Source organism: Camelina sativa, chromosome 17 (genome assembly GCF_030686135.1).
Source record: "Camelina sativa cultivar CO46 ecotype springtype chromosome 17, ASM3068613v1".
NCBI classification, from domain to species: domain Eukaryota; kingdom Viridiplantae; phylum Streptophyta; class Magnoliopsida; order Brassicales; family Brassicaceae; genus Camelina; species Camelina sativa.
In genome coordinates, this window is record NC_141896.1 from 36,481,793 (window position 1) to 36,501,255 (window position 19,463).

General features: G+C 36.8%; 4 protein-coding genes, 2 long non-coding RNA genes and 1 pseudogene across 10 annotated transcripts; 5 read left to right on the forward strand and 2 right to left on the reverse strand.

The window, feature by feature from the left end:
* Positions 1 to 23: 23 nt before the first annotated feature.
* On the reverse strand, positions 24 to 2,721 carry LOC104758422 (1-acyl-sn-glycerol-3-phosphate acyltransferase 3). Of its 4 annotated transcripts, none has more exons than XM_087496124.1 (12): positions 2,584 to 2,721; positions 2,199 to 2,367; positions 1,922 to 2,044; positions 1,805 to 1,844; positions 1,652 to 1,725; positions 1,506 to 1,565; positions 1,338 to 1,415; positions 1,090 to 1,248; positions 874 to 999; positions 673 to 765; positions 507 to 593; positions 24 to 421 (listed from the first exon to the last, which is right to left on the reverse strand). In XM_087496124.1, the coding sequence occupies exons 2-12, from the start codon at positions 2,277 to 2,279 to the stop codon at positions 212 to 214; spliced, it is 1,131 nt and encodes a 376-aa protein (XP_087352250.1). In that variant the 5' UTR covers positions 2,280 to 2,367; positions 2,584 to 2,721; the 3' UTR covers positions 24 to 211. The 4 variants fall into 4 exon arrangements, 3 of the variants coding, with proteins under 3 accessions (XP_087352250.1, XP_087352251.1, XP_010479592.1); XM_087496125.1 differs by having other exon boundaries at positions 1,506 to 1,558; positions 2,199 to 2,427; positions 2,584 to 2,706; XR_015587243.1 differs by lacking the exon at positions 2,584 to 2,721 and having other exon boundaries at positions 854 to 999; positions 2,199 to 2,427.
* Positions 2,510 to 6,561, reverse strand: LOC104758421 (uncharacterized). 2 transcript variants are annotated; one of them, XM_087496122.1, is made up of 10 exons: positions 4,989 to 6,561; positions 4,757 to 4,827; positions 4,614 to 4,667; positions 4,450 to 4,528; positions 4,213 to 4,340; positions 3,935 to 4,018; positions 3,710 to 3,793; positions 3,473 to 3,624; positions 3,136 to 3,283; positions 2,510 to 3,060 (listed from the first exon to the last, which is right to left on the reverse strand). In XM_087496122.1, exons 5-10 carry the CDS (start codon positions 4,330 to 4,332, stop codon positions 2,728 to 2,730), a joined length of 921 nt encoding a protein of 306 aa, XP_087352248.1. In that variant the 5' UTR covers positions 4,333 to 4,340; positions 4,450 to 4,528; positions 4,614 to 4,667; positions 4,757 to 4,827; positions 4,989 to 6,561; the 3' UTR covers positions 2,510 to 2,727. The 2 variants fall into 2 exon arrangements, with proteins under 2 accessions (XP_087352248.1, XP_010479591.1); XM_010481289.3 differs by having other exon boundaries at positions 4,757 to 4,831; positions 4,989 to 6,509.
* A 2,796-nt stretch (positions 6,562 to 9,357) lies between these two features.
* On the forward strand, positions 9,358 to 10,002 carry LOC147924795 (uncharacterized protein At4g02000-like). Its single transcript, XM_087496955.1, has one exon. It carries the CDS (start codon positions 9,358 to 9,360, stop codon positions 10,000 to 10,002), a length of 645 nt encoding a protein of 214 aa, XP_087353081.1.
* A 1,984-nt stretch (positions 10,003 to 11,986) lies between these two features.
* LOC104759943 (uncharacterized) lies at positions 11,987 to 14,657 on the forward strand. The gene is made up of 5 exons (XM_087496956.1): positions 11,987 to 12,665; positions 12,898 to 13,275; positions 13,474 to 13,581; positions 13,747 to 13,868; positions 14,205 to 14,657. Exons 1-5 carry the CDS (start codon positions 11,987 to 11,989, stop codon positions 14,655 to 14,657), a joined length of 1,740 nt encoding a protein of 579 aa, XP_087353082.1.
* Positions 14,658 to 15,438: 781 nt separating this feature from the next.
* Positions 15,439 to 16,094, forward strand: LOC104758423 (calvin cycle protein CP12-3, chloroplastic-like; annotated as a pseudogene).
* Positions 16,095 to 17,275: 1,181 nt separating this feature from the next.
* LOC147924796 (uncharacterized) lies at positions 17,276 to 17,790 on the forward strand. The gene is made up of 2 exons (XR_015587387.1): positions 17,276 to 17,409; positions 17,483 to 17,790. It is a non-coding gene; the product is annotated as an uncharacterized LOC147924796 (long non-coding RNA).
* Positions 17,791 to 18,267: 477 nt separating this feature from the next.
* Positions 18,268 to 19,389, forward strand: LOC109130018 (uncharacterized). Its single transcript, XR_002036180.2, has 6 exons — positions 18,268 to 18,357; positions 18,485 to 18,550; positions 18,624 to 18,703; positions 18,793 to 18,821; positions 19,057 to 19,160; positions 19,279 to 19,389. It is a non-coding gene; the product is annotated as an uncharacterized LOC109130018 (long non-coding RNA).
* The last annotated feature ends 74 nt before the right edge of the window (positions 19,390 to 19,463 follow it).

The following is a 19,463-nucleotide window of genomic DNA, read 5'->3' on the forward strand; positions in this document are numbered from 1 at the left end:
TATTTTTTAAATAAAAAAAAACATTTGGAAACATAAAATATATACATAAATTTCACAATGAAATTTTGGTTGTTGAGTAGACAAGACTTGGTGATTAAACTAGATTAACAGTTTAGTTGTTTACACCAAACAAAAGCAATTATGTTTTAATGGTTGAGTGAAGCTAAGGAACAATGGAAAGTGACTTAAACAGAGGTTTTTATTGTCCTAGCTAGGCAGTAATAAGTTGTTCTTGTAGAGGTCTCTTTGCAGGAGTTGAACGTTGTGACTCAGACGACTGAATTAGTACTTGCATTGTTATAGTTGCAATCACCAAGAAGAACACAAGCAAAAAAATGATCTTCCACGAAGCCACCACGGAGAGCCATTGGAATAGCTTAAAACCACCGTATATAAGGAGACATAACCAAATGATGACCACCTGTTTCCAACAACATTACTAGGTGTTATAAGAGAATCAATTTGTAATCGCATTTTGCGGTAATCTGATGTACGATGTTTCTTACGATCAATGGTTTGATTGGCCGGTTGATTTGGTGAACGTCCAAGTCGCTGAACACATCTTTTGTGAAGTATTTCTCAAGTTGAGCATCCTGATTAGTAATGTATGCACTAAGTAAGTAATGTAGCGACATGAATTTTAGCGTAAATAGGAAATTTTTTTGTTGGTACCTTGGTGATAAATAGATCTTGGCACCACTGTGCAATGCCATCATCGGTTTCTGGCAAATCGCTCATTTTGTGACGTCTCATCTGCAAATTTACCTTCAAGAAAGAAGAAACAAAGAGTTTATGATATAGTGAGCATTGGATTCTTTGTGGAAAAAAAAAAAACACACACACACACACACACATATTTGAATCTTTTGTAACCTCAGATGATTGTCCACTAAACATCCTAAGCAGAGTTGGTGTAGGCTGAATGTTCTGAACGGTTACGGTACAATCATAAATTGCAGGAACAAATGACCGTATGTGAGACACCGCCGAAACAAATCCCTGATTTTGCATATATATGTGAATCCAAGTGAAGTAACGCTCACAATAACCAGAAAAAAAAAAAAAAAAGCAAGTTGTTGGTGAACTCACCTTTGTACGAGGAATCAAGACATTCCGAGGAGACGGTATGCTTCGGATAGAAGCGTACTCTTGAGCAGCTTCAAGCTTCTCCTGAGTGAAACGAGTTCCTTCAACGAAAAGAGCCAACCAGAATGTCATAGGAAAGTCCTCAAGTCGTTTAAAACCTGCCTGCAAGAAGTAAAAACCAAAAGGATGTTTCAAGCATACCAAACAGAATACAAATTTAAGCTCAAGAAAAAAACGCTCATAATTATAACCTTGAGGTTATTCTCATCCTTAGCCCAACTTCTTTCCAAGAAAATGTAATCCGAAAACCACATCGACCAACCTATGATCTGTGAAAGACTTGTAGTAATTCAGTAAAAAATATAGACAATAAACTAAAAACGAGAAAACACAACAAAAGATCGGAAAAAAAAACTGACTGGAAGATACTTGGCTTCTTTCTTCATGATGGCTAAAGAGCTTCCAAGACAACCTGCACGCTGTTATATGATTAATAGTAATCAATCAGAGACATTGATTTCTTCAAATTACAAACAAATCATGTTTCAGAGAGAGATAGAAACACCTGAGCCATGACCCATCCAATAAGCCAATCAATGTCACTTCGATGATTGCTTAAGACAAGTGCATGTTCTTTCCCTGAAAGTTAATACCAAGAACAATAAGTATTCAAGAATACTTAACACTTAGCTTTCATAGGCTCTTAAATTATCTTTACCAATTAGCTCTAGAGTTTCTGCATCGGCGTATAAATTGATCTGCAGCAAACAACAACACATATCAGGATATGATAATTCTATGTAGACCACAACAAGATTTCATGAAAATCACTAACCTTTATACAAGCCCACCAATCAAACAACCATATGAGCTGCAACCAAAGCAATTCCGCAACAGTTTTGTTGATTCTTCTATACAAACTTCTTGAGAACGGACGAACAGTGATGAAGAACACAAGCTGGAAACAGGGGAAAAAGGTTTCTAAAACCTTTAGTTGACACAAATTTCAATTCCACAACAGAATATTAAAGAACAGAAAATGTTTCTGCTCTGTCTCTTCCATTGGTGTATCAGAGCAAAAATCACGTTTTCGATAAACAAAAATGGATGACCTGAATGATGTTGACAATGAGCCCAGAGATCAAGAAGAGGACACCAACAGGGATAAAGACAAGAGCCACAGGGATCGTCATCTCCGAGAGAGATAGAAGGAACAACAACACAAAGCAACAGAAGAATATCGAAAAAAATGTTGGGGAAGACACGAACGGAGCTTTTCCCCTGTCTCGATGCAAGAGCGTTTTTCAAGCTCTATTTTAAGCCAATCAAGCTTTTCTCTCTCTATCTTACAATATTTTAGTTGTCAAGCACATGGAAACACGTGCGCATGTAAAGCTCATATAGAATAAAATCCAATTAAAAATGATAAAAACAAATTTATGTAATTAACTCATATCTGATCACCGGGAGGTCAAATTATTTTCAACAGTACTATACCTTATGTATAATACAACATTCCCACCAAATCCTGAAGCTCGTAGTGGTATGTCTTATGTTGTTATCACCTATCAAGCTAAAGCTTCAGATCTACAGAGTTTGTGGGTGAAACCGAGCACTGCACCATTCCTTGCATTGCATCTCTCATGCATTAACCAGCTTTTCTTCTGCACTGGCTTCTCCTGAATCAGCCTCAACAGATGATGTAAGTGGCATCGTCATGATTTTGACGGGTTTCCCGAGTTTGGTTTTATCTTCCATCGCTGCGAGTTGAAGGGCTTTAGCACAGACCGGGAAACATTGATCGTCCCAAGACTCCAATATTACACCTGAACCAATGCAAGTGGTTCCCTCGTAAAACGCTGCAAACTGTCCAGCAGCTAGACCTTGATCGTCTTCGTCTAGGTGTACAACTGCAACATCTCCCTTTGCTTCCATTCCAAAACTGCAGCTATAGAAGCCAGGCCCATGTCGAACCTAGAAAAGCCGCTCTCCACTTATCAGTGCCAAGTAAACGATCATGTAGAGAGAGTAATTGATCATATTATTTACCTTGCAACGGAGCTCGCTAACATTGGAAGGTTTCCCACTAAGCCATCTTAAGGAGCCAACACGGAAAATCCGCCTTCTCTTATCGATTGAGTAGTAATTTCTGGAGACAAACACCACATTGTTCTTTGTGTCCTTTTCAACAACATACCTGCACATGCATTAAGAATTATCACAGCCTTAAAGATCTAAAAGAATTTACACTCATCATGTAATGAGACAGGTTGTTTCCTCCACACTATCGAAGCTTTCATATTCAGAACCTGAAGCTGCTATTAATGATCTATGAACCACTGGCAGGTAACACAAACGGTTTTCATACATCAGTTAAGAAACATACCAAGGCCCACCAGGTAAACGCAAACCTTGGCGTTGTCCGATCGTGTAAAACCAAAATCCCCGATGGTTACCAAGAAAATCTCCAGTTTCCGCTTCCAATATAACTCCTTCCATCTCTCCTATGTGTCTACCGACAAAGTCACTGAACTTTATCTATTACATAAAACCATGTTCGCATGTTTCAGACTTACACTAGGCAAAACTGCCATTAACCAGAAGAAAACACTAAAAAGTATACCTTCCCAAGGAAACATATCCCTTGTGAATCCTTCCTATCTTTATTTGGCAAATCGAATTGCGTGGCTAGTTTGCGAACTTCATCCTGTACATCAGAAAACAAAGGCAAGTACGTATGACAATCACCTCCAAGAAATCAAAATGTATTCATTTTTCTCCACATCTTGAAATGGAGTATAGTTATGCGACCAAAATCTCTCCCAAAAGATAGAACTTCCTCGAGTACCTTCTTTAGACAACCAAGTGGGAAAAGCAGTCGCTTAAGCTGGGGTTGAGAGAGATGTGAGAGGAAGTAGGTCTGATCCTTCACCTGAAAAATAAAAAAAAAATGCAGACTTTAAATGGTAGAGAGGACTAAAAACCAAATTAATATACCTAAGAAGCATTAGTAGCCTACAACAGTAGATACAATACAAACATCGAACCCAACAAGTGATGCTCACTCTAATATAGTAAAGACATGCTGATAAAATACCAAAAACAGTGTTTTATCGGAGTAAGTACCATGTCTTGTGATAGTTCCAAAACAGATGATGAATCATTTTGGTCAGCAGGGGGATGAACCACTTTAGCATAGTGACCTGAAGCTACGTAGTCATACTTCATATCCCTAATTGCATCCATGAATGCGCCTGAAAATATAAGGTCAATCTATAACTGATTACAGAAAAATAGCATATACACTGAAAGCAGAAGTCTTTCTTCATGGGCGATTATAATCCATTTAGCACAAGAGCTTACCAAACTTGATTCTAGTATTACACAAAACATCTGGATTAGGTGTACGTCCACAACGATACTCCTCAATAATGTAGGAAACCTGATTTTAATGTTGGAAAATTCAATCAAAAAAACCCAGAATTATAATTAGCATTCAAGAAAGAAGCAACGAAAGAACAACTTACAACTCTTTCCCAATATTCATCTGTTAAATGCACAACCTCCAAAGGAACATTAACCTGTGAAATGGTACCACCACTAGAAGCAGTAAACATCTCAAATGTTGATTTAAGGGATCTTTTTTAAACGATTAAATCAAGAACATTACCTGCTCACAAACATGCTTTGCATACTTCAAATCATCTTCCCAGGGGCACTGATTCCAGAAATTCTCAAAGCCTTCCTACACAACATTGAAACATCACAATAATATTCTAGAGAAGTCCAGACAAAATCATCAATTTCAAAATCTATAAAACCTCAATCAAGATTAAATTGTAATTATGATATATGTCTATGGTTTCTCCAATAAGCAATTGCGAAGAAGAGAAGAAGCACACCTGAAACCAGATTTTGAGATAGAAAGCGGTACAGGAGTGACCAGCGGCGTGGAGGAGACGGAGAGCGACACTGCTATCGACGCCGCCACTGAGGAGTACGGCGACACGAAGGGGCTTCTCAGACATGGAACATGAGAGGTGTTGGTCAACGATAAACGCATGGCGACTACAGTTGCGGCGGCCCGAGGATAAGAGAGGCGTGATTGGATTAGAAGATCGAGGAGACGGCAAGAGAGAGGAAGAGGAGGAGGAGAAGAATGAGGGGATAACGCGGAAGGAAATTGAGAAAGAAGAAAGAGGAAGGCGAAAGAGCGGTGGTGAAGGAGAGAGGAAGGGTTTGGCGACGGCGGAGAACATCGAAACTCGCCGGCGGAGGATATCTCCGAGTGAGCAAAGAGGGTTTATCTTATCTCCTTTTCTTATTTTTTTTTTTTTTTGTCACTAGAGTGTCTTTATTGATTAAGCCTAAAACAGGCCAATATTACAGCCAAAAAACCAAAGTACAGAACAACCCAACAATTAAAAGAAAAGCTCACAAACCCAATAAGGAAACCCTTAACCAAAGAAAACTGAAGAGCTCGGTGGAAACTTGCCGCACGACTCCATCGACACCTGTGCAACTTGTTATCGCCGTCATGTCTACGCCGGACGAATCATTCGCCGGAAAAAGAGAGAATGGTATGATAAAAATGAAGAACTTAATGATTCTCAAAAACAGAACCTGAATCTCCTCTGATTCCTACTGAGGATACAATTCAGTTCTGCTTTGCTTGAGTCTTCTCCAAATACCATAAGATCAGATTTTTTATGAATAACAGATCTTGATGCACTTATTGAACTTCCAAGCCTTTTGTGATCTTGAGATTTCTTCCGACTAGAAGTTGAAGTCGAAACTCGATACCCTCCAGCAAAGCATACCCATAGATACGTTCTTACTTTAAAATCGAGCATCTTAGAATTCATTGCCATAAGAAATTTACCTTAACCGGAATAAACCGGATCCAAAAGCTAGATGAATCACCGAGAAATCATGATGGTGAAATCTAGACAAAATCCAGTCTTAGCGTTGCTAAGGAGGCCAACTCAAACCGGGATCAAGCCGGACATGACATCGTCGAAGGGACCAACACACGCCGGAAGCAAAGCCGTACAAGTTTCTTTCTCTGAAAAATTTGAGAGAGAGAAGAGAGAGAAACTCACATGCCGGAGCAAAAAAACCATCCAAACTGGCTGAGATTGCTGAGGAAGCCAACGAAACCAGTGAAAATCCATCCAAGCACCGCTACAGTAGCCAGAGAATGATGGATAGAAGCCGGAATTTAACCGGACAAACAAAGCCGGCCGATCTCGCTATGAAAGCCAAAATCGCCAGAGTCAAAAGCCAGCCAAGGGTGCTAAGAAGCCACCGATGCCGGAGTCAGGAGCCGGCCGATGTAACTATGAAAGTTAATCACCGCCGGAAGAGATCTGTCGAAAAGCTTTCCCTCTCTGAAGGATCTAGAGAGAGAAGAGAGAGAAAGCTTGTATTTTATCTCCTTTTCTTATTTATATTTGTGTTTTGTGAAAAAAAAGCAAAAAAAAAAAAAAAAACAATTACTTAAAATAATAGGATCTTTAATCTATTTAATTTTATATATAGTATTAGTAACGGTAAATAAAATTTTAATTCGCTAAGAGTGTTTACTATGTTTAAAAAGAAAGTATATAGACAAACAATTAATGATTTTAATTTGTTTTAACATTGTGTTATTAAATTTTATTTATATTTATAATCATGATTATTTAAAAAAAAAAATAGTGTTGTTCAGTTAGAATTTCGAATACTTCATTTATCTAGTGTTATTCAAAACTATATAAACTTTGTATATTGAGTCATCCATAATGAAGTTCAATTAGGATTTCAAATACTTCATAATTTATTTGGTGTTATATTCGAAACTATATAACTTTTTTAAAAAAGTCATGTATATTGAGTCTTTTTTTTCTTTTTTTAAAAAGAGAATTCTAAGAACTGATGATTCTAAAGGTGGCAGTTAATTTCGACAGTCCACGGATAAAGGTCGATGAGTTAGTCAACCTTAGACATTTCTGGTTTGAAATGTGAGATGCGCTATACGACTTTGTTGATTTGTGATGGCTTGTGGTTTTGTACTAGCTGGCAGTTTAAAGGGGGCGTGGAACCCCGGTTGAGACAAGACAAACTAGATGGTACGGATCCAAACATTATTATCCAACCCGATATGAGATAGATTATGATAACAAGATGTTAACAATGGTATTTTCATTAGTTTTTCAACAGAGAGACGAACGACTTTTTGCCATCTACCGTTTAAGTACGATGGCGACAATGTTCTGGCCCTTGCAGTTTTTTTAGGAATGATCGGTTTTCATTGTTAAAATTATGCAATAAGACATCAACGATAAATATTTCGTTGACAAAAGAACAATATTTATAATAGGGAGGTAGGATCAGAAGAGGATGTGGTGTGAATAATACCTAATTTCCTAAATTTTTGTTTTATTAATTGGTTCTTCCTGACCTAACTTACTTCCTCGACAACAATGCTGCTAATAGGCTCGTCATTTGTTGTTATGATGAAGCTTGGCAGGCTTATATCTACATCATAAGAAAAATCAAAATAGATCATTTTAAGGTGATCAAACTAAGAGGAGACGAGGACGACATATGTTCAAAATAAATAAATAAATCAAAATAGATCATTCTACTCGTACGTCCTTGTCTCCGTACTTATGTCATACAGGGCAACGATAATTAACAGTTTAAGTTTATTACATTTTGGCTTTTTGTTTGGTTATATATAGAACAAACTAACTACATGGACTTGATATTTCTTTAACAAATATTTTTTTCTTTCCAATACAAGATTTTGCTCATCTATGGTCAGATTTTTTCTTGTGTAACATGTCGAATTTTTTTAATTGTATACACAATCTATTAGATTTTTCTGAACTACTAAGGTACGACTATCATACATTGTTTTATTGACTGTTAGACATTGTTTTAGATATTAAGAGCAGATATATTACACGGTTTTTATCTATTCGACCGTTTTTACGGAATTCTGTTTCGATGTTTGAGATTTTGAGAAGTTTAATAAATGAGTTTATTCAAAGATATCTAACCATGGATATTGATGTTAGGCTGTTAAATTTGAATTCATCTTAATTGTTGTTCTTAAAGCATAATCTCTGGATATCACATGAACTTCTTTTTTTGGGGCAAATTCAGTTGTTGTTGGCTCAAGACACTTTGATTAATTTACTTCCATTCCATGGTTTGTCAATCTTCTTTTTCTATTTTCTTCTCCTCTATATATGGTTTTACGCCTTACACGAGCGATGACCGTATTGAATGCTAGTGCTTTTGCGGGTGGCTCTTTGTAAATAGATAGTTGAAATAAAAAAGTGTCTTCACTCTTGAGGCTTGAGGGAGATGAATGTCATCTAACACGTTGAAAATTGAGATTCTGAAACAGTGTAGTTTCCAGCGATAGATGTGCGTGAGTTAAACTTATACAAACAAAATAAAAACTAATAATTTTCAAACAAAGAGTGGTATAACACTAAAAAATTATCAAATTTAAGATTAGTTTGTAATATAGATGACTAAAGTATACATTACACATGTAAATCAGTAAATGAGCACTTTCCAAATAATTATAGTTTGTATTTTTGATACAAATCTATACTAAATAAAAGTAGGAGCTATAAGTTTTTTAAAGTGTCCACATAGGATTTTAAACAACTAATCAGGATTAGATATGTTATTATTTAATATTTTTTTTTTTAAATCAATAGTTTTCTATTTTAAACATCCAATAGGGATTAGACATCTCACTAATTAACATTTTATTAAAATATGATAGTTTATATCGTTAAGATTATTTAGGAAAATAAAAAATTTAAATCTAAGGAAAAAAAAAACTTTGTACAACGTCCCACATCGGCTAAAAAAATTTAGACAATAGTTCCAAATCATTATAAATAAAACTAATGCTTCCAACTATGAATGAGCAGGAAGTTTTATTTATCAGATATCCAAATTTTAAAATTTTATTCAGTTTAATCCGTTTTTTTGAGCAAATTAAAACTTTTAAAAAGTTTTAATATATTATAATATTTAAAATTTTTAAAAGTTTAAAATATTATCCACCGACTCAACACCGACCTTCCACCGACTGACTTTTCCGGTGGTTTTCTTCCGTTTTCGTGCGGATACAATCTCCGGTAGTATTGCCGGTCCCTTTTTCTTTTATTCTCTGTGACTGAAAAAGTTTTCAAGATGTCTAAAGACTTATGGGAAGCTTTACAAAACCTCAATCTGGGCTTAGAAAGATCTCCTATGAGGATGTCTCGTGAAGCTTTAAAGGATCGCGAAGATGCAAATAAACTCAGTTTAGTGGTGAAGTGTTTAAATCCCCAGCATCAGAAACCAATAGGAATGAAAGGTGCTCTTCCTAAGGCTTGGAATCTGCAAGGTAAGGTCACGAGCAGAATCAACGATGATGACACAGTCCAATTTTTCTTCAAGGCAGAGCATCACTTAATGACAGTTCTTGAAAATGGGCCTTGGCACTATAATTTATGGATGGTAGCAATTGACCGTTGGACACGACGTCTACTTCCCACTTTTTTAACTGAGATTTCATTTTGGGTAAGAATCCTCAATATTCCTGAAGAGTTTAGATCTGACGCTGTTGTTCATGAAGTGGGAGGAGTTCTTGGGCATATAGATGAAGTTCGATTCCAGGAAGCTACTGAAGAGACAAACGGGGAGGTTTTAGCTCGTGTTACAATGAATATAAACGACCGACTCATCTGTGTCAGGTATATTGAATTTGATCCTTCCAAGCCACCGGTTATGATCAGATTTGTTTTTCCGAAGCTCCGCAAGTTCTGTTTTCGTTGTGGTTCTCTACGACATGACCAATCAAGTTGTGATTATGCAATCCAAATTCCACAAATTGATGATGAGGCAATTCGAAAGCTTTAGAGCCGTTTCACGGAGAAGCTCAAGGAGGAGATGACAATATGAGTGAAAATATAGAATCATCCACACCTATCATTGAATTTCAAAAGGATACGTTTCCAGCTAGGCCGAGGGAGGAAGATGACATGTCTATCACTCCAGAATACATCCCTCTTACAATCAGAGAATATGGTGCCACATCTAAATTTCCTACAGGAGAGATAGTCAAATCTGTTGTTATTGGTCCTAATGATGAAACATCTGCAACTCTTATTAAAGAAGCTTCATTAATCACTCAACCGGTTCCTCCTGCAGACAATCATCAAACATTACAGACACAAATCATAAGGGATATCACAAATCATACCAATCAAGTTGTTACTAAAGATGATGTTGACCCTGCTTTGACCACGGACAGAGGTCAAAAAAGAAAAGTTCAAGACATGTTAATGGAGGATCAAGCCTCAACTTCTAAGCCTAGAACTAAAGGTGCTTTTCAGGGGAGGGTGGATACCCCGAAACCACCCCAGCTAGAATGAAGATAATGCACTGGAATTGTCAGGGGCTTAAGAGGAACCCTCTGACAATTCCATACCTGAAGGATATCAGGAAGTCTACTAAACCTGATATCTTGTTCCTCGTAGAAACAAAAAATGGTTTCCAATATGTAAATAACTTAGGTAGGGAACTGGCTTATCCAAATAGTTTTATTCTTCCTTCAGAAGGTAGTAGTGGAGGCATGGCGATTTTTTGGAATGATGCGGTGAAGGTAGATTTTGTTGATACTCCTTCGTTGAACTATACTGATCTGTATATTTCAGAGCCGGGATCACCAACTTTTTTGATTACTTATGTATATGGTGATCCAGATTACAAGCATCATAACAGAATGTGGGATACAATGACTTTTTGGGCTGAAGCAGGTTTGTACAGGGGAAAACCTAGATTAGTATTAGGAGATTTCAATGACATACTTAGTAATGAGGAAAAGTTTGGAGGACCGCAAAAATCAGAAAACTCTTTCAAGTTTTTCAGGAAAATGCTTAACACATCTGGATTGCATGACTTAAAGGTCATGGGAGGAAAGTTTACTTGGACTGGCCAGAGATATTCTTACTCGATAATGTCAAGAATTGACAGAGCTGTGGCATCTGCAGATTGGCAAGACATGTTCCCCAAGGCCTATGTCCAACTTTTAGATTGGATTGGTTCTGATCACAGACCAATCTTAATATACACAGGTGAGAAAAGGAGAACCGGTTGTCCCTTATTCAGGTATGACAACAGATGGCGTTTTAACAAGGAGATTAAGGAAGAACTTGCTAGGACCTGGAATTCTGAATGTCACCACTTATCACCTAAAAGTTTCTATGAAGCTCTCAAGAAATGCAGATCATGTCTTTCAAAGTGGAAAACGCAGAATCCTATTAACTCAGCAAGGCGAATCCAAGAACTGAAAGCTCAGATTCATCAAGCGTATAACACCTCTCCTGTTAATTTAAATCATATCAAAGTATTGAAAACAGAACTAACCAATGTTTATAGGATGGAAGAGGAATACTGGAAGACAAAAAGCCGAATCCAATGGCTCCAAGCAGGAGACCGTAACACAAGATTTTTCCATGCAAAAACTAAACAAAGGAGAAGCTATAACAGAATTAGTGCAATCACTGATACACATGGCAAAGTCTGGTCTGATGAGAAAGGTATCAGTCGAGTAATTATTGACTATTTTCATAATCTTTACCGTACGGATGAAAATCAGGAATACATTGATGATGTTGTGCAATATATTAAACCTCGAGTGTCAGAGGAGATGAATAAAGAGCTTACTGAGCCAATCACAGAAGAAGAGTTGTATCGAGCTGTCCGCTCTATGTCAAGGGAAAAAGCTCCAGGACCGGATGGTTTCAACCCAGGCTTCTATCATGGCCATTGGTCCACTATTCACACAGGTGTGTACAAATTTGCCAAGCTATTGTTTGAAGAAGGTGAGTTAGATCCAAGAATGAATAATACACACATCTGTTTGATACCAAAGGTGAGTCAGCCTAGTGAAGTAAGAGATTACAGACCAATAAGCCTAGCTAATGTAGCATATAAAATTATATCAAAAGCTTTAGCAGAGAGACTCAAACCATGGTTAAATGATATCATTTCTACAAACCAATCAGCTTTTATTCCTGGGAGAATGATCACAGATAACATTTTAATAGCGCATGAGCTTATTCATTCTCTCCATACAAAAAAGCTAGTCAAACCCTTTATAGCTACAAAGCTAGATATTAGTAAAGCTTTTGATAAGGTAGAATGGTCTTTTATTGAAGCAGTTATGAGGAGAATGGGTTTCTCTGATCTCTGGTGCAAATGGATAATGAAATGCATTACAACTGTTTCATATTCAGTGTTCATCAATGGACAGCCTGTTGGACAAATCAAGCCTCAGCGTGTTATAAGACAAGGTGACCCTATATCACCTTGTGTATATCTATTATGTACTGAAGCTTTATCTGCCCTAATCCAACATAACATCAAAGAGAAAAAGCTTGATGGATTTAAGGCCAGCAGAAATGGTCCCCCAATTTCTCATTTGCTTTTTGCAGATGATTCACTAATGTTCTGCAGAGCCTCAGTCGATGAGTGTACAACTATCCTAAACATCCTGCAACATTATGAGAAAGCCTCGGGTCAGAGTGTAAATTTTCAAAAATCGGCCATCACGTTTGGTAAAGGTATTCCTCCTGAAACACGAAGAGAGATATGTAGCATTTTAAAAATACACAAAAACCGAAGGTTTTGGTCGTTATCTGGGCTTACCTGAGTTTATTGGTAGGAACAAAGCAAATGCTTTTTCATATCTAGCTCAAAGAGTTGATCAAAAGATGGGTAGTTGGTATACTAAGCTTCTGTCTCCTGCAGGCAAAGAAGTTCTCCTGAAATCAGTAATTACAGCAATTCCAACATACAGCATGTCCTGCTTCCTTTTGCCTCAAAGAATAATCACTCAGATCACAAAAGCCATGTGTCATTTTTGGTGGTCCAACACTAAGGATAAACACAAAGTTCCCTGGATAGCATGGAATAAGATCACTAATTCTAAGGAAATAGGTGGTTTAGCAATTAGAGATCTCAAAGATTTCAATTTAGCTCTGCTCGCAAAACAAAGTTGGCGGATCCTCCATCAACCAACATCTCTATTAGCAAGAGTTCTAAAAGCCAAATATTATTCGAAGCAGAGTCTTCTTACCTCCACTTGCAAATCGAATTCCAGCTATGCTTGGAAAAGTATATCCCAAGGTACTCATCTACTATCTCAGGGTATTAAATATATAGTGGGTACTGGTAATCAAATTAATGTTTGGCATGATAAGTGGCTCCCTCTTAATCCACCACGTCCAGCGAGAGGGCATGGCGCCACTCTTCATCCTACTTTAAAAGTTAGTGATCTGATATCTCAAGGTAGATGGAATGAAAATATGCTTCATAGCTACATTCACCATGAGGACATTCCACACATTAGGAGGATAAGACCGTCTATTACAGGAGCAGATGATGAAATTGCTTGGATTCATACGAAGAGTGGACTCTACTCAGTTAAATCGGGGTATCACCTTCAGAGAAAGTTGTCCACTGAAAGCTCCTCGGATACAAGTAGTTCGTTTAATATCTCAAGTTGCACAACATTTAAAAAGCTTTGGGCATATAATATGCCTCAAAAACTAAAGCATTTATGGTGGAGATGCCTTCATAATGCACTACCTGTGGCGAATAATTTAAAGAAGAAAAAAATGTTGACTGATGATACATGTCAAAGATGTGGAGAAGCACCAGAAGATCTTAATCATCTTCTTTTCCATTGCAGGATCAGCAAAGAGATTTGGAGTCTTAGTGCAAATAATCACCATCCAGGTTCTTTCTTCTCTTCCAATTCTCTTACTCAAAATGTAGATATGATGCTGAATTTGAGTAAAAACCAAAGAAAGGATGTAAGTTTATTCCCTTTCATTGGTTGGCGCATTTGGAAAATGAGGAATGATTTGATATTCAATAATAAGAAGTGGTCCATTCCTGACACTATCAACAAAGCTATCATTGATTCGCAGCAATGGAAGGAAAGCTTGGAAGCCGCTCATGATGATGTGCAGACAAAGCAAACTCAAGAGCAAAAGCAGTCTCAGTCTCTGTCAACGCCAACCTCCACACAATCAATTATTAGTGAGGCCAAGGACTACTGCTGTTTTGTTGATGGTTCATGGAGATCACCAAATGACTGTGCAGGAATTGCTTGGGTTTTATATCACAAGAATGCACAAATTTTATTACAAGGCAAGGCGTCCATCCCTCCTATGAACACGCCTTTAGAAGTAGAAGCTGAAGCTTTAAAGCTAGCAGTTCATCATCTTAGCAGGTTGGGTTATAACAACGTTATGTTTTGTGGAGATGCACAAATCCTATATAAAAATGTAGCTCACATTCCCCAGTGCAAGCACAAGCAGTTAAACCGAGATCAATTTCTCATTACAACCCAGTTGAGGGATATTGAGAACATGGTTTCTTCATATGAAACTATCACTTTTGTTAAAATACCACGTTCTGTAAATTATGTAGCTGATAGTCTAGCTAAAGATGCTAGGATAAGTAAGTCAGACTTTGTAATATCATGGAATACTGTAACTTGATCTTTGTGAAATGAGAAGCTCTGTTTGCCGACAAAAAAAAAAGAAAAAGTTTAAAATATTATAAATATTGGAACTAATAAAGGCAAACATACAAGGAAACGAACGACTCCTCTCGTTCCCTCTTCCCCAAGTATTGCCTGGAAAAAAAAAACTACCCATTGAAATAAATCTATCTTTTGTACCAATGTTTATATTTTAGTAATTTATGCACATGGTTTCTATTAAAAAGAAAGTTGATGTATTTTATATATTTTTTTGATTTGGGCTTTTAAGGTTTTATATTTACATGGCCCACAATTTTTTTAATTCTTATTAAGACATCTAGTAACTGAATTTCATCATTATGTCATGATCGATGATGTTTTGGTACTCAAATTATATGTAACAAGTAACAACACTAACATGGCAAAAAAAAGAAACGGTAAACAGAAGCTTATCATTATTGGTATGCTCATATAAGCTTAGTTTGATAATGACACGACCTCAAGAAACGTAAGCTTATTTTAACAAAAAAAAGACAAACGTAAGCTTATGATATACAATGGGAGTATATACATAAAACATAAAATCATATGATATAACAACGGCACCGCTCAAGTTGGTGAACACCTAAAAGAACAAAAGTCAAAAGGAGTAGGTAAAAGGGGTCAAATGTTTGATGAGTGTCGCTTGGATAAAAAGAGAAATTCACGAAATGACGTGGCAAATAGAACAATATTGATTGGATGGGTCTATTGTAATTTCATAATCCATAGTCAACATGCCCAAATAAATACAATAATTGGAGTTATGAGAAAGAAGACGAGAAACAAAATCAAAATTCACAGAGATGATGATGATGTCGGCGGCGGCGAGCCACGTAAGAGTGCTGCTTCCGTTACACCAGCAGGGACGGTCTATCTCAACCGGATCGGGGATTATTCGACTGATCCAAACGGAACCGAGGCGATTCAAGCTGACGATGGCAACGACTGCGACTGCGAAGTACAAGGGGACGAAGATGAGAGAAGAGAAGCTATCGGAGATGATAGAGGAGAAAGTGAAGGAAGCAACGGAGGTTTGTGACGCGGGGACGAGAGATCAGAGGAGTGTAGAGTCGCGTGGGACGAAGTTGAAGAGGTGAGTCAAGCCAGATCAGATCTAAGGATTAAACTGAAGCTACTCAACCAGGATCCTCTCGAGAGTTTCTACCAAGATAATCCTGAGACCGACGAGTGTCGAGTCTACGAAGATTAATAGATATAAGTTTACTTTGTAAAATTTGTTTCCATTAAGAAATAAGAAAACTGTTCATCGATTCAATCATAGTAATGGTAATATAGTAGATTTAATATTATTATCTTTAATCTTGAGTGTATGAATAAGGGTATATATATACAGTGCCGTGCCAAGGTTAATAGAGACCTAAGGCAAATAATAAAAATGTAGTTTCTCACATTCCAACTTTGAGAGAAATTTTATCTTATTTTAGTATAAAAAAGGAAATATTGTTCATTTTCAAAATAAATAGCAAAATTTAGTAGCTAATGCAAAGGAAAAATAAACAAAATTTCCATAAATGTAAATGATATGAGTCTTGTTTCCAAAATAAGTCCTATAATATTACATAAAAATGCATGTTCAGCCTAGTTTAGGAAAAAATTAGCCTATTATTTATGTAAATTTTGGGTGGCCTAAGGCAAATGCCTTTTTTTATATACCTAAAGCACGGCTCTATATATATATATATATATCGATGCAGGGTTTAGAAAATATAGTTTCAAGATGATCCGATTTAATTTGGGTTCGTTGATTTTTTTAGCTAACATATAATTTGTTTCTGGTTTAGTTTGACCAATTGAAAGGAAGAAAAGAAAACAAAGGAAAGAATCGAGTATAGCCGTTAGCAAAAACAAAAAAAAATAAATTGGAAAAGGAAAATAGAAGAAAAAAGGGAAATATTACAACAACACATTGAAGTGGAGCCTATTTGAAAAAATAATAATAAGCATATATATATATAAAAAAAAAAAATTGGAGAGATTAAGAAAAAAAAATAGCTAAACCGACAATGTAGTTTTCTAATAACCTCATCGATAAAAGAAGGCTCTCTCACTTTTTTCTCACATCATCACATAGTTTTCCTTATTTTTATTTTTCTTCATAAAGTTCCTCTCTTTCTCTACAACGGTCACTCCGACTCCGAGCGTACGGTGATGGTCGGTCACGTTCTACCTCTAAACTCGTCTCTGTTTCTTTTTCTTTCTAATCGATCATTGGATTTTCACCCAATCGAGCGTATAGCTTGTAATTGTCTCTTCGATCGAGCGTTACGGTGGTGGTGCTGATTCTAAAACTCTGTTTTTTCCTCAACCGCGATCATTAGATTTCAATCGCTTGTTTCTTTTCTAGGGTTTGGTTTTTAATATTGCGCATCGGTTGTTTTGCGCATCAGTTGTCGTTATGTCAGGTTTTGGATGATGCGTGATTGAAGGGAAACGCTTCTTCTCCGTTCTTAACGACGTCTTAGGGGTTTTGTTCTTCTTCTTTCTAAAACTCAAGTCGCTATTTTTTTTTTTTTTTTTGTTCTGAACCGATCGATCATTGGATTTTCTAGGGTTTGGTTTCTAAATTGCATAGGTTGCTTTACATATATGTTCATGCTATTTACATGTTGATGTTGTTATGTTGTTTCAGGTTTTGGATGATGAGAGTGAATGAGTGATCATGGCGTTGATGGACACGCTTCTTCTCTGTGCTACTTCTTCAAAGGGTTTCTTCTTCCTCTTCACACACGTCTTTAATTTACTTCTTCTTTTTGTTCATGTTCCTTACGGTTTTTGCAGGTGTTTTGGAAGCCAGTTATGATATGATCATGGCGTTTTCGTTTTTTTTTTTGTTTTGTTGGTCTAGATTTGTGGAGGATTTGATATCGGTGATGGCTTTGACTGATCGTTGTCACTCTAATTCATGATATTCTTCTAGAGTTTGTTAATTTTCTAAATTGAATCGTTCAATGCTCTTTTAATTAACTCTTCTTGTTGTCTCTGTTAATATTTTAGATTGTGGAGGAAGGAGGATGATTTGATATCGGTTGCTTTGCGCATCGGTTGTCGTTATTTCAGGTTTTGGATGATGCGTGATTGAAGGGAAACGCTTCTTCTCCGTGCTAACGACGTCTTCAGGGGGTTTTGTTCTTCTTCTTCTTCTTCTAAAACTCAGTCTCTGTTTATTTTGTTTTGAACCGATCGAACATTGGATTTTCTAGGGTTTGGTTTCTAAATTGCATAGGTTTGCTTTATATATGTTCATGCTATTTACATGTTGTTATGTTGTTCCAAGTTTTGGATGATGAGAGTGATGGCTTTGATGGACACGCTTCGTCTCTGTGCTACTTCTTCAAAGGGTTTAGTTCTTCCTCTTCACACACGTCTTTTACTTCTTCTTTTTGTTCATGTTCCTTACGTTTTTTGCAGGTATTTTGGAAGCCAGTTATGATATGACCATGACTTTCTCGCAGGTTCATTGATCTAAATCCATCTCTATTTGATTCTGTATTGTCTCTTTGGTTCGGTTGTCCTTTTTCTAATTACATGTTATTAACTTTTCGTTTTTTGTTTTGTTGGTTTAGGTTTGTGGAGGCTTTGATCGGTGATGGCTTTGACTGATCCTTGTCACTCTAATTCATGATATTCTTCCAGGGTTTGCTCTTCTTAACTCGGTTGGTGATGGTTTTGATGGATCGTTTTTGCTTTCTCTGCGCTACATCTTCAAGTAGTCTTTTTCATCTTTTTATTATCTTCTTTGTTACAACCATAACTACACCTTTGTTCTGTTTTATGTCTCAGTTTATCTTGAACTTGAAGGATGCCTTTGATCTGTCGTCGTCGTCGGATCCTGTTACCTCTTTGACGGTCTCCTTTTTCCCTTTTTGTTTGATTTTAGAGTTTTTTTTTTTAGATCAGCTAATGTCTCTCTTTGATGCAGATCACGAGGAACCATGATTCCTAACCCGAGAACCAACATTCAGATAAGAGATCGATGATCCACAGATTCTTTCCTACACGGTTTAATTGTTCTTAAACTTTGTCCTTTTTAACTATTTTTTGGTATTCAATATGTGTTTTTAACGAGAATGTATTTCTCTTTGATGCAGATCGTGAAGGCACTGGGAGGACTGATATGGTAAATTTAAGCCTCTTTAAGGTTTCTTCTGTGCTACATCTTTTAATTACCATCCGTCTTCTTTACAACCACAAGCTAACTCCACCACTGTTCACTTATGTCTCAGTTTGTCTTGAAGGAGGATGCCTTTGATCTGTCGTTGCTCCCTGTTGCCTCTTTGACAGTCTCCTCTTTCCCTTTGTTATATTCTTTCTGTTCACGCAGCTCAGCTAATGTTTTTCTTTGCTTGTGTTAGATCGCGGAAGTTAAGGACCATTTTGGAGGGAAGGATGGTTTGAGAGTATATAACTTCGAGTTTCTGGTTACTTCACATCTATACTAATGGCTATCGTTGGCGAGGTATATATGTTTATCTATACTATTGTTTTTCTAGGGTTTGGTTTTTTAAACATTGCCATCGGTTGCTTGCGTTATATATGTTCATGTGACTTTCATTGTCGATGTGTACTTATTTCAGGTTTTGGATTTAGGAGGATGCTTTTATGGGATCATCAGTGATTGGCTTTGATGGAAACGCTTCTTCTCCGTGACGTCTTCAGCGGTTTTGTTCTCTTACTAAAAAGTCTTAACACTGTTTAAGAATTTTGGGAATTGGGCTCTGAGGTGTTAATTGGCCCACCATAATTCTTTATTTCTTCTTTT